General features: G+C 45.5%; 1 protein-coding gene across 1 annotated transcript in view; it reads left to right on the top strand.

The window, feature by feature from the left end:
* Nucleotides 1–12,630, top strand: part of Lrp4 (LDL receptor related protein 4) — a 53,729-nt gene extending 41,099 nt beyond the window's left edge. The window contains exons 32-38 of the mRNA XM_057780636.1: nucleotides 680–824; nucleotides 1,028–1,141; nucleotides 1,516–1,651; nucleotides 4,724–4,791; nucleotides 6,124–6,211; nucleotides 7,958–8,099; nucleotides 10,298–12,630. Coding sequence (XP_057636619.1) covers nucleotides 680–824; nucleotides 1,028–1,141; nucleotides 1,516–1,651; nucleotides 4,724–4,791; nucleotides 6,124–6,211; nucleotides 7,958–8,099; nucleotides 10,298–10,630 — 1,026 coding nt within the window. The 3' untranslated portion in view covers nucleotides 10,631–12,630. The remainder of the gene's footprint in view (nucleotides 1–679; nucleotides 825–1,027; nucleotides 1,142–1,515; nucleotides 1,652–4,723; nucleotides 4,792–6,123; nucleotides 6,212–7,957; nucleotides 8,100–10,297) is intronic.
* Nucleotides 12,631–13,282: the final 652 nt, after the last annotated feature.

Here is a 13,282-nt window from a genome sequence, read left to right as displayed (position 1 = left end):
CAGCAGTTCACTGCTGACTGCCAATGCCATGTGAAGGACCTGCATACGCAGAACAACATGGAGGGGAGAGGATACTCCGTGAATTCGGGATGACTTCCTGAATATCTGGGCCTGTGTTGAGGGAAGCTGCTCGTTCGTTCCCAGCCACTTAGACCCAAAATAACCACACAGAAACCATATTATGCCGGGCGGTGGTGGCGCACACCTTTAATCCCAGCACTTGGGAGGCAGAGGCAGGCGGATCTCTGTGAGTTCGAGACCAGCCTGATCTACAAGAGCTAGTTCCAAAAAAAAAAAAAAAAACCAGAAACCATATTATTTAAATCACTGAAGTGTATTGCTAGCTAGCTCTTATATCTTTGGTTAACCCATTTCTCTCTCTCTCTCTCTATATATATATATATATGTATGTGTGTGTATATATATATATATACACCTTGCCACGTGGCTGTGGCTTTACCGGCAAGGTTCTAGCTGTGGGCTTGCATCTTTTCCCTCTAGCGGCTCCATGGCCATTGGCTTCTTTATTCATTGATCAACACATACACAGAAGGTGCATAGAGTTGACCTGGGGATCAGAGACAGAATGTATTTCAGCAGAGAGCACACACTGAGGCAGAGAAGGGGTGCTGGGATCTGACTGCTGAATACTTCTTCTTTTGGGTTCTTTATTGAGTAGCAGGACAGGTGGATCTACTGGACAGACTGGCAAACCAAGTCCATCCAGCGTGTTGACAAGTACTCGGGCCGCAACAAGGAGACGGTGTTGGCCAATGTGGAGGGACTCATGGATATCATCGTAGTGTCCCCTCAGCGGCAGACAGGTGGGCCCCCGGGAACTGAGCCCCTTTCCTCTCCATCAGTGGGACTGGCTCTGGTCACCCCAAGGACTGTTAGTGGCCAACATAATTAGAGCCACGAGAAAACCTTGTGGTTATCACCTTCCTGCCCTATTGTCCTAGGAATGGGGTATCCCTGAACTCCCTCCCGTTCTGTCTCAGACCTGATGCATCTGCTTTGCCTCCAGGGACCAATGCCTGTGGTGTGAACAATGGTGGCTGTACCCATCTCTGCTTTGCCAGAGCCTCTGACTTTGTGTGTGCCTGTCCTGATGAGCCAGACAGTCAGGCCTGCTCCCTTGGTGAGTTCTCCCTGGAACAACACAGCTTGTGGAACGGGATGGGATTGGCAGCCTCAACTCTGTCCTTTTAGGTAGCATCATAGTGACATAATATAAATGAGCTGGATGCTTGGGCCCAGCAGTTATTAGAACAGAACCCTGGGCTTGTGATGTCTTGCTAGAGATCATGAGATCATCATCTCTATTCCTAATCCTTGGGAGCCAGTGATTTTATCTAGAATCACTAATACTAAATCCGAGTCTGTTTTTAATTTATAGCAATAAAACATAGTGCCTGAGGTTAGGGAATCTAAAATATTCTGTCAAGACTTGTAGCTGCTACCCTTGAACCATAGATAGGTTTTGAGCCGTCCATTGCAATCTTTTCTCTGCAGTGCCTGGTCTAGTGCCTCCTGCTCCCAGAGCTACCAGCATGAGTGAGAAGAGCCCAGTGCTGCCCAACACATTGCCCGCCACCTTGCGTTCTTCTACCACCAGGACCCACACGTCTCTGGAGGGGGCAGAAGGAAGGTAAGTAGGGTCAGGTCGATACAGGATTTAGATCACCATACCTTACTAGTAAAAGAGCATTGTCCCAGCTTCATAATCTGGCAGATGAGAGATAGATCACATCATCAGCCACTAGTTCCTATGTGGGACATGGTGTGATGTTTATAATTGTAGATTGCTGCAATGACCCCCACCCCCAAGTCAGGGTTTCTCTGTGTAGCCTTAACTGTCCTGAAACTCCCTCTGTAGGCCAGGCTGGCTCAGAGTCACAGAAGTGCCTCTCACTTCTGTATGCCATCACTGCTGGGCCCCATTTATTTTTTCTATTTATTTATTTATTCATTTTTAATTTTTTTTTTCTTTTCGAGACAGGATTTCTCTGTAGCTTTGGAGCCTGTCCAGGCACTAGCTCTGTAGACCAGGCTGGCCTCAAACTCACAGAGATCTGCCTGCCTCTGCCTCTACCTCCCAAGTGCTGGGATTAAAGGTGTGCACTACTACCACCTGGCAATCTTATTTATTTATTTGTGTGTGTATGTATGCGTGTATTCGTGTGCATGCTTGTGAATGTCATTTGTGCACGTGTGGAAGATAGCTATCACGCATCCTCTATTTCTGTACCCTTAGACAAGGTCGCTCACTGAACTTTTGGCTAGGATGGTGACCAGTAGTTGTCTTTGTGCCCTCCACTGGTAGCGTTATAGCATCATCTGGTGTGACTGTGCAGTCATACCCAGCTTTTTACATGGGTGCTGGAGCACAACAAGCGCTCTTATTCACTGAGTTATCTCCCGGTTCCCGATCTCTTTTCATTTCTGAGGCCAAGAAGCTGAAAACCGGTTTTCTAGAGACTCCTAAATGCACTCCTCTGTGTTGTTCATTTTCCTTCGGTCTCATGGCACAGCGATCATATGTTTTTCCTACAACAGCGGCACCGCAGCTGGAAAACCCTGGTTTGTCTCTCTCTGTCTACAAGATAACTTACAAGTTAACTTATCTGGACTAAAAGATAACATCCAGCTGGAACCCTGTGCCTTTCTGACTAACTTTGAAATGCTATCCATCATCTTTAATCTTATGTTTTCCTTAGAATCTTTTTGTTTTCACAATGCTAGAGAGTGAACTTCACACATGCTAGGCAGGTACCCCAGCACTGAGCTACACTTAATTTCTAGGTTTATTTGGAAAACATCTGGACCCTCCTCAGACCTTTTTCTTCCTGTGTGTGTACATACGTGTTTCTATGTGCGTGTGGAGGCCAGAGGTAATGTGCAGTTTCTTTCTCAGTTGCTTCCCACATTTTTGAGACGTGGTCTCTCCCTAACTTTAGCTCTCACCAGCTGTCTAGGCCAGAAGCTCCAGGGCTCCTCCTCCAGGCCAGCACAGGGTCACAGGCGCTTGCTGCTCTTGCTGCGGCAACCAGCCTTTTATGCTGGTGCTGGGATTCCAAATTCAGACCTGGCAAGAACCTTATCCATAGAACAATATCTCTTTGGATCCTTTTTTTTTGTTTTTTTTTTTTGGTTTTTTTTGAGACAGGGTTTCTCTGTGGTTTTGGAGCCTGTCCTGGAACTAGCTCTTGTAGACCAGGCTGGCCTCGAACTCACAGAGATCCACCTGCTTCTGCCTCCCGAGTGCTGGGAGTAAAGGCGTGCGCCACCACCGCCCGGCTGGATCCTCTTTTTTTTGTTTTTGTTTTTTGTTTAATTTGTTTGTTGTTGTTTTGTTTGCTTGTTTGTTTTTTAAAGTTCATATAATTCAGCCCCTTGCTACTTTGTTTGTTTGTTTTCTGAGACAGGGTTTTTCTGACTGTCCTGGAACTCTCTTTGTAGACCTTGAACTCACAGAGATCCACTTGCCTCTGCCCTCTAGTACTATGATTAAAGCCTTGCATCACCTCCCTTGTTATTTCTTTCTAGCCTGTGGTAATAAATGTTTTGATTATTTAAGTGTGTTAGCTGGAATATAACTTTATAGAGAAACCCTATCCCACATGACTAAGCAGAACATAGGTGCTAAAAGAAAAAAGGTTCCTCTTCTTTTTCTTATTAAAGCCATTTTTATGTGCATGTGTCCCACAATTGAAGAAACAATAATAACAATACCTAGTATTTCTTTAATTTTTTTGCTTATTCTTTGACAATTTCCTATCCATTCTGCCTGAACGTTTTTTTTCAGAAAGGGTCACTGTGTAGCTTAGGCTATCCCTCACACTTGGGAAGCTCCAAGTGCTGGGATTGCAGTCACTCACCGTATGCACATCCTCAGGTCTTTCCCAGTGGAGTTCCAGTTGAAGATTCATTGTGTTCTGTCTGTAGGTCTCCTCTCCAGGCTGTTGGGCGGTGCCCCCAATTGCTTGTCATAATATGCCAGCGTTACCTGCTGAGCACTACAAGCGCACTAGCTGGGCACTCCCTCTGGGTGTCTTGCTTATTCCCTTGTGAGACAATGGAGACAAGAAAAACAATTTTTTTAACCTTGTGATAACCAATCAGATTTGCATGGTTAGCAGCTGTTTCCCATTCTTTCTTGTAGTATAGGAAAGATTTGAATTGGTGTCCTTAGAACTCTGTCTAGCTCACTCTAAAACTGCAACTTTTAAATGTACATAATTGAAAACATATTTAAGCATGGCGTAGCAGTTGGGAAATACTGGTCTTCCCCTCCCCCCCAGGGTCTCACTATGTATCTCTGGCTGTTCAGGAGCTCCTGTGTAGACCAGGCTGGCCTCAAACTCGCAGAGGTCTGCCTACCTACTTCTGCCTCCCTTGTGCTGGGATTAAAGGCCTGTGCCACTATGCCTGGTTTAATACATTATATTTTTATTCCATTTGGGGGCACTTGTTCCAGCACATGTGTAGGTCAGAGAACAAGTTGTAGGAGTTGGTCCTCTCCTTCTACCGTGTGGATTCCCGGGATCACACTCAGGTCATCAGGCTTGGCAGCAATTACCTTTACCTGCTGAGCCTGACTCCCTGATAGATTACGTCAGGCCCAAAAGCCCTATTCACAGCCTTTCCCTCCTTTCCTGGAAGACAGTGAGGATCTGTTTGCATACAAGAAGCCTTCATGTCTGTTTTTTATGCCCCACAGATGCTCTGAAAGGGATGCCCAGCTGGGCCTGTGTGTACATTCCAATGAGGCTGTACCTGCTGCTCCAGGTAGGTCCTGTTTATCTGCTTTTGAAACAGACTATTTATTAGCATGTAGGCCGTGCTGGCCTCAAACTCTGAATCTTCCTGCCTCTTATCTTCCAAGTGATGCGACTACAGTGTACACCGTCACACCTAGCTTTATGGATCACAGTCTGGGGACACCGTCACACCTAGCGGGTACACCGTCACACCTAGCTTTATGGACTCACTTCTCTCCTAGCTTTTGTGAAGAGTCTTCATCAACTCTTTTCATTGACTAAATCCACAGAAATAACAATCCTAAAAGTCACCATTTCCAGTGTGCCTGCCAGGCATTTGATAAGCACTCTATGCCATGTATACGTGTGTGGGGGTACTATGGTGCCCTTTCTTAGTTAGGGTTTCTACTGCTGTGACAGAGACCATGACCAAAAGCAACTTGGGGAGGAAAGATTTATTTCATCTTGTAACTCAGGTCACACTCTGCCACTGAAGGAAGTCAGGGCAGGAGCTAAAGAAGAAGCCGTGGAGAGTCTGCTTACTGATTTGCTTCTCGTGGCTTGCTCGGCTTGCTCTCTATATAAGTCCTTTATTAGGATGCCTGCCCAGTGGTGGAACTGCCCTCCCCATGGAATAGGCTCACCCATATCAATCTTTAATCAAGATAATGCCCCACAGGCCAATTGGGGGCTTATTCTCAATTGAGGTTCCTTCTTCTCAAATGACTCCATCCTGTGTCAGGTTGACAGCAAAACTAAACAATCAACATACGGTCCTTATGCATGAAAGATACATTCTAAACTCACTAATAACGCCTGAGACCTCAGGTAGTACTAGATCCTATTACACTATGTTTTTCCTATACATACAATATCTATGATGAAGTTTATTTTTTAAATTAGGTGACAGTGATTAATAATGCAATAAAACATTTTTAACAATCTACTATAATAAAGTTATATGAATATCATTGATCTTTTCTCTCCAAAGATTTTAATTTCTCATTGTAATTATTATATAATCATTATAATGATAATCATTATAATGTTATTTCCAGACTGTCATTGATGATGGGTAGCTAGAATGAGCGAAAAAGAAATCATAAATTAGAGGGGCTACTTATGTGTATACATGTGCACCGCCATTCAGTTTCCACAAATTATGTCTAACGGATGAGAAATGTGGACTCAAGTTAAGCATCTTGCCTTATGTCACAGTACATAAGTGGTAAGGCTGGTTCTGGAGATGCTTTCCCGCCCATCCTCTGCTCCTTGCTTCTGTGACCCTTCACCATCCTCAGACAAAAGGCACCTTTACACCAGCAACATCAGTGCTTGTCTCCTGTCTCTGTTCTCCTAGGTGAAGGACTTCACATCAGCTATGCCATCGGTGGGCTCCTCAGTATTCTGTTGATTTTGGTGGTGATTGCAGTTTTGATGCTGTACAGGTAACCTCAGCTTTGCTCTATGGGTAATATGTTCTTTGGTCTCTGTTAGCCTGTCTAGGTTCTCTTGAAGCTTCCCAGTTCACTGAATACCCCTCCACACAGCCTAGTTTGACCACTGGGCTCTGTCACAACCTCAGCCCTTACGGGTGCTGACTTCTTCCGTACCCTCTCCCTCCAGCCACTGGATCTGGAAATGGTCTTCCTTTCAAACCACACAACCTCTCAGTCCACATAGTCGACATGGCATTGCTCGCTGCTGGGCACGACTTGGAGAAGGCGCAATGCGTCATTTTCAACTTAGGATCTTTGTCTGCTTTCTTCTTGTTTGCTTTTTTATTTTTTGAGACAGGGTTTCTCTATGTTGCCCTGGCTGACCTGGAACTTGCTCTGTAGACCCTGCTGACCTCAAACTCAGCTCTGGAGTACTGGGATTAAGGGGGTACCCCACCACACTGAACTTCCAGCATGCTTTCTTATAGAACCTAAACAGTCAGCCTAGGGGTCCCCACCCACAGTGGGCTGGGCCCACCCACATCAACCACTAAGAAAATGCCCTACAGCCGGGCAGTGGTGGCACACACCTTTAATCCCAGCACTTGGGAGGCAGAGGCAGGTGGATCTCTGGGAGTTCAAGGCCAGCCTGGTCTACAAGAGCTAGTTCCAGGACAGGCACCAAAAGCTACAGAGAAACCCTGTCTCGAAAAACCAAAAAAAAAAAAAAAAATGCCCTACAGGTTTGCCTGCTTACAGACCGATCCTATACACCAGTGGTTCTCAACCCTCCTAATGCTGTGATACTTTAATACAGATCCTCATGTTGTAGTGACCCCTAACCATAAAGCATAAAGTTATTTTCATTGCTACTTCATAACTATAATTTTGCTACTGTTATAAATCATAATGTAAATATTTTTGGAGACAGAGGTTTGTTGAGGGCTTGCGACTCACAGGTTGAGAACCACTGCTATAGACTCATTTTTTTCAGTTGAGGTTCCCCCCTCTTATGAAAACAGCTTGAGCATAAACCTAGCCCCACACCCGGTAACAGAGGTATCACTCCTCCCTTTACAGACAAGGACCTGCTTCAGAGAGATTAGGTTATGTCTACCCATAGTCTAGCTAGTAGATCATGGAGGTGGGGTTAAGACAAAGACCCATCTCTGCATAGCAAGTAACCCCAAAAGCACTGCGTTCACATCATAACCGTTCATGGCCTCACAGTCCGTGTGGACTGGAAATCTGGACGCGTCTTCACTGTGTGCTCGGCTTCCAGGGCTCTCACAGGCTGCAGTCTGGGTAACAGCCGAGTTACGGCCTTATTTCAGGGTTTGACTGGAAAAAATCCTTCCAAATCTACTCAAATAATTGTTAGCAGGATTTAGTTCTTTACTGGCTATTGGTTGGAGCTCCTCTCTGGTGCTGCTCGCCTGTGGACCTTTCTAGAAAACAACTGACAACATGGCAGTTTCTTTAAAGAGAGGGAGGGAAGGAGATAGGATGCACCACTCAAGATGGAAGCTAATCCAGTATCTAGTACTTTTGCATAATGGGTTCACACAAAATGGGTCACTAGCTCCAGCCCACACTCGAGGGGTGAGATTCAGAAGGGTGTGAATGCCAGGAGACAGGGTCATACTGTAGGTCACTGGGACCTGCAGAGAAGCTGCTTCCCACACAGGCTACATCCTCCCCAGTAACATTCCTATAAAGATCTCAACTAATTCTGCTTAAATTTTCCTCTTGAAGACGCAGAAGGTCTAAATTCACGGATCCTGGGATGGGAAACCTGACCTACAGCAACCCTTCCTATCGAACTTCCACTCAGGAAGTGAAAATTGAAACAGTTCCCAAACCAACCATGTACAATCAACTGTGCTATAAGAAAGAGGTAACAATGGAACTACCTATTTAGGTTTTTCTGGGGGTTGGGGAGCAGGAGAGAGGAGTTATGACTGTATTGTCTAAGTGGATAAGGAAGGGCCGTGTGCTGTCTGATCTACCATTTTTGAAATAACAGTGAACAGAACACTGAGTGTGACTTGGGTTTCTGTAAACGTAGAATCTTTGGGGGACCATAGGAAAGGCCAGGCTAGAAGATTCAGGTCTGAAAGCAATGAGTATGTGTCTCCCTGAAAGAGATTGTCCAGGTGTGCGGGTGCTTTCCGCCTTGGGGGCGTCGGGACTCTGTGCTGCAGCTGTACCCCTCTAAAGCAAGGGGGCTTTTATGGACATTACTCCCCAAACCCAAAAGCTCCTGAACTTTTTCTTTTTTTTTTTTAATTAATTAATTTATTTATTATGTGTACAACATTCTGCTTCCCACACACCAGAAAAGGGCACCAGATCTTATTACAGATAGTTGTGAGCCAGCATGTGGTTGCTGGGAATTGAACTCAGGACCTCTGGAAGAGCAGTCAGTGCTCTTAACCTCTGAGCCATCTCTCCAGCCCTCCTGAACTTTTTCTTTGTCTAATCTCTGATCCAAATACCTGTTTTGGGAAGGGCTAGTTTTTCCTTATCCTTGCTCTTAAGCTTTTAAGAGATTTTTTTTATAGAAATCTGAAGATTTTATGTGTTTTTATTTTTAAATGTTTTGTTAAGTCTTTGCAAAATTATTTACTGATTTAGAAATGAATAGTCCTTTTTTACTGCCAGGGATCTGAGGTCTAAGATGTCAGGTTTTCTTAATCCGATAGAACTTGATTTCTTCTAATATCCTGTAACTTTCATCAAGTTATCCCCTAAGAAGACCCTTATCAGTCTGCTCTGATTTGTTTAGCAGGTCAGCCCTGCTGGACCCTCACTATACATGGTAATCCCTGGATCCAGAAAGTATTTAAAAAGCTGCCACTATAATTCACAAAACTACCTACAGTTCTGGGGACTGGAAACCTCTCCTCCATTTCTGAGAAAGACTATTGAGGATTCTAAGTTCCTGGAATGTGGACTGTCCCAGAAAAGAATCATAATGGAGGTTATCAGTTAGAGCTGAAAACAGGGCTGAGGATGTGACTCAGCAGTACACACGGGCTAGGCCATGCAAGGCCCTAGGGCCCATCCCACTACCACAAAAAGAAAACTGTGTGACCTCTTTCTCTTGTCTGCTTCTTCCTCAGCAGCTCTTTCACCCTTCTGATAGTCTTTCCCCCTTTCTCTTCTGATCTCCTCTTGACTCCAGGTACCTGTTGCTCTGTGTGTAGAGAAAATGGTGTTTCCAGAACTACCACTGCTATGTACCCCACCTCTCCCCAACTTACCCAGTGCATTTCTGTGATGAGGACTTGCAGTGGCCTGCATGTTATCCACACTAAGCTCAGCTTGGAGGGTTGCTGGGTGAATGGGAGTTTCTATGTGTGCTTGCAGACTCTGTCTCTTCACGCGATTGAAGGCAGAGCCCATCATCAAGCTCCTAGCGTAGAATCTGCTAATGCAGGACCTTAGTACCTGTGAAGTTGAATTCCACAGTACACAAAAATGCTTAATGTATGCACACTGACTTGCTTTTGCCAATTGTTTTTGATTACTTATGCCAGCATGATGTCCCATTAATAAACCACAAGAATGATGCAACAGAATAGTATATGATACAACTTAAAACCCTGGATAAATGCATACTGAATTGCTTTTGATTTCCTTTTTAGCGTGATGCCCATTAACAACGCATGGTGACAATACAGCAACAGCTTACATGCTTTAGTGTATCGTGTCCAGTCCTCCAACAGTTGCATCCCATGAATTGCCCCACTTAACCCTTACAACAATTGGTCTTGCGGATGCTTTGATCCCCCTATGCTGCAGATGTGAAGACTGGGTTTTAGAAGTGTTAAGTAATTAGCTCGAGATAACATAGCCAGTAAAAGGCTGGTGTAGGACCAGAAGCCATGGTTCCCCCCTCCCTCCATGATAATGTAATTATCACCACAGCTACCCTTAGGTGGGACCTTATTTTTGCTTTGACCACATTGTTCTACCAGTCTGTGGGGTTTTTGTTCTCCATAGCCACTTCAGTTCTGCTTCCATTTTCAGCTTACCATGAAATCATTTATAGAATGCCAACTGACTACGTGTCTCCATTCTCCACCCCAGGGTGGACCTGATCACAATTACACCAAGGAGAAGATCAAGATTGTAGAGGGAATTTGCCTCCTCTCTGGAGATGATGCTGAATGGGATGACCTCAAGCAACTGCGAAGCTCCCGGGGGGGCCTTCTGCGCGATCACGTATGCATGAAGACAGACACAGTGTCCATCCAGGCCAGCTCTGGCTCCCTGGATGACACGGAGACAGAGCAGCTGCTGCGAGAAGAGCCGTCAGAGTGCAGCAGCGTCCGCACCGCAGCCACTCCAGAGAGACGGGGCTCTCTGCCAGACACGGGCTGGACACATGAGCGCAAGCTCTCCTCAGAGAGCCAGGTCTAAGGGCCCACATTCTCTTCCCTGCCTGCCCACTCCTTCTCTATGGACTTCCGATCCTGTGCAGGCCCCTGTCCCATGTGCTCATCCTCCTCCTCCTCCTCCAAACTACTTTTAAGCCCCCATAGAGCCTGTTGCTCACCTGAGTCCACAACTACCTGGGGACAAGAAATGAGGGCGCATCTCAAGAACTTAGACCTGTCTATCATGAGCCTCACCTCTTGCACTCTAGGCCCCCTGAAACTGGGCTAAGCATGATTCCTGGTCAGCATAGAGCTCCATCTCTCTCTCCCCAGGCACCCTCTGTGCCTACCCCACAGTACTGATGCAATTGATGATGTAAGACTCTTGCCTGTCACAGCTGATAGGATGGTTTCTTTGTAAACTGGCCTACTAGGGGCTGGGACTGGAGGTCACAGGTAAAAGGTAATGGATAGAGGCTGAGAGAGGGAGAATCGTCCCAGCTGGTCTGGGTGTTTGGAAACCTCCAGCCTCAGAAGCTGGAAACTATGAAAGGCTTTTGTGGGGTATTGAGCCCTGGTGTTTTGTCCATTGCTGGCAGTGGACATTTTTCTCACTCAGGAGTCACAGCTTGGTCAGCTATGACACAGGTGAAGTGTGTGTGTCTTAAGCTGCTCTTCCTCCTGCTGGAATGTCTGGGGCCATTTCTGTCTTGGATAACTGGAGACCCCTGTCATGGCAACTCACTAAAAGGAACTCCCTCCTGGTGCTGCTATTGGCCAGTACTCTTCCTAAGCCTTTAACTGGGTTGTGGGCCTTGGAGACTAGACCGCTAAGAACTTTAAGAAGCTCTGCGTAGGTCAAGCACAGTGTCCTACCCGAGTTTCACTCTTCTGCCTTTCTCTCTCCCGTTCTCGGAGATTCTAAGAGAAGGAATTCTGTATCAGCCTTTCAGAGAATCACTAGACATTTTCCTAAATGGTCGGAAGAGCAGCCAGACAAGCACAAGTTACCCAGGGGCTCAGGAGAAGAATTATGAAGTTGAAACTCTTGAGTTAATTCTCAAGTGCTCAGGGACACAAGTTCATGGACAACCTGTGGCTCTGTGGTGGAAAAGCTCCCATGCCAGCTCTTCCAGCCGGTGTCCACACCCAGGTGCCACCACTTGCTTCATGTTCTTTTGTACCAGGGCTTCTTTCAGCAGAGTGGAGACTTTTTGTGCTGCCCTAAAATGTCTTCACTCCTGAGAAAGGAGAGTCTAGGTTTGCTTTTCCTACCCTAGCCTTGTGCCCCCATCAGTCTCTAGAATCCAGTGATGAGGGGGCCAATGAAGACGCAAAGTGGTGAGCAAGGAGTAGAGAGGCGGTAAGGGCCGCTCCAGAGCAAGTCCAGGCACTTCTCCCTAGAAACCAAGGTAACAGGAGAGAATGACAGGAGCTGAGAGTGGAGCACAGGGTCTTAGGAGAATTTTTCTGATTTAAAATGTCTCTCATGGTTCTTGCTAGTCAGAGATCAGCAGCCAAGCATATGCATGAAAAACAGGACAAGATCAAATTCTTTCTGGTCAGTTATAGGAGCAGGAGACAGATGTCAAACCAATAGTCGTGTTCTCAGGCCTTTTCCAGTACACCAACTGAGAAAAATACAGTGCCACTTCTAAGAGGAAATAGGGACATTTCACGGTGAATGAGGCAGCATTTGAGTCTTTAAATTCATAGTTGGGAAGGAGGGGAGAAAAGAAACAAAAAACCAGAAGAGTGTGGCATCCTTCTGAGTGGAAAGGGGCAAGGTTCTTATTGCACTTGGGCTGTTCAGAATGTAGAAAGGACATGTTTGAGGAAATATCTATTTGAGCACTGATTTACTCTGTACAAAGGGCAAAGTCTCTCTGTCCTAAACTAATGGAAGTGATTTTCCCATGCTCATGTGTAATGATTCTAACATTACTCACTGGAGAGATTGGACTTTCTGGAGTTATTTAACCACTATGTTCAGTGTTTTAGGGCTTTATGATAATTTAATATAAATTTAGCTTTTCTTAATGACTTTGGCTGGCTTGGAGTCGTGACTAATCTTGCACCTGCACTATCTGGCAGACCCATGATGTAGAAAACCTATTTAGGGACATCACCTCTTACATCTTCAGAGACATGTGACCCGTGAAGGGAAACGAAGGGAATGGGGTTTGTGCTGGAGTTTCTGCTCATCTTGAGAACACAGGTCAAGACGAGAGACTTCACTGACACATTGCCCTGATTTCCTCTAGAGCAAGGACGGCAGATCATGGGGTTGATAGACGCTGCCTATGCAGGCAGGATCACAATCATGATCACTAGTGGCATCTCCAGGCTCCAGAAGCTAGTGTCATGGCATGGACACCATGAATCTTCTACTTCTGTTTTCGTTCACTGAGATCTGTCATGTCATAGCATTTGACTTTGCCTCGCAATGATGATGACTGGCAAAACTGCAACCCAGTGAGAAAAATCCCAGAATGGGACTGGATGTATCTCCGGCACTTTGCCTATACATACTCCAGTTTTTATTTTATTTTATTTTATTTTATTTTATTTATTTATTTATTGGATTTTTCGAGACAGGGTTACTCCGTAGTTTTTGGTTCCTGTCCTGGAACTAGCTCTTTTTTTTTTTTGTTTTTTGTTTTTCGAGACAGGGTTTCTCTGTGGCTTTGGAGCC

Source organism: Chionomys nivalis, chromosome 9, assembly GCF_950005125.1.
Source record: "Chionomys nivalis chromosome 9, mChiNiv1.1, whole genome shotgun sequence".
In the NCBI taxonomy this organism is placed as follows: Eukaryota; Metazoa; Chordata; class Mammalia; order Rodentia; family Cricetidae; genus Chionomys; species Chionomys nivalis.
Note: the sequence above shows the minus strand (reverse complement) of the source record. Positions and strands in the feature narration are given on the sequence as shown.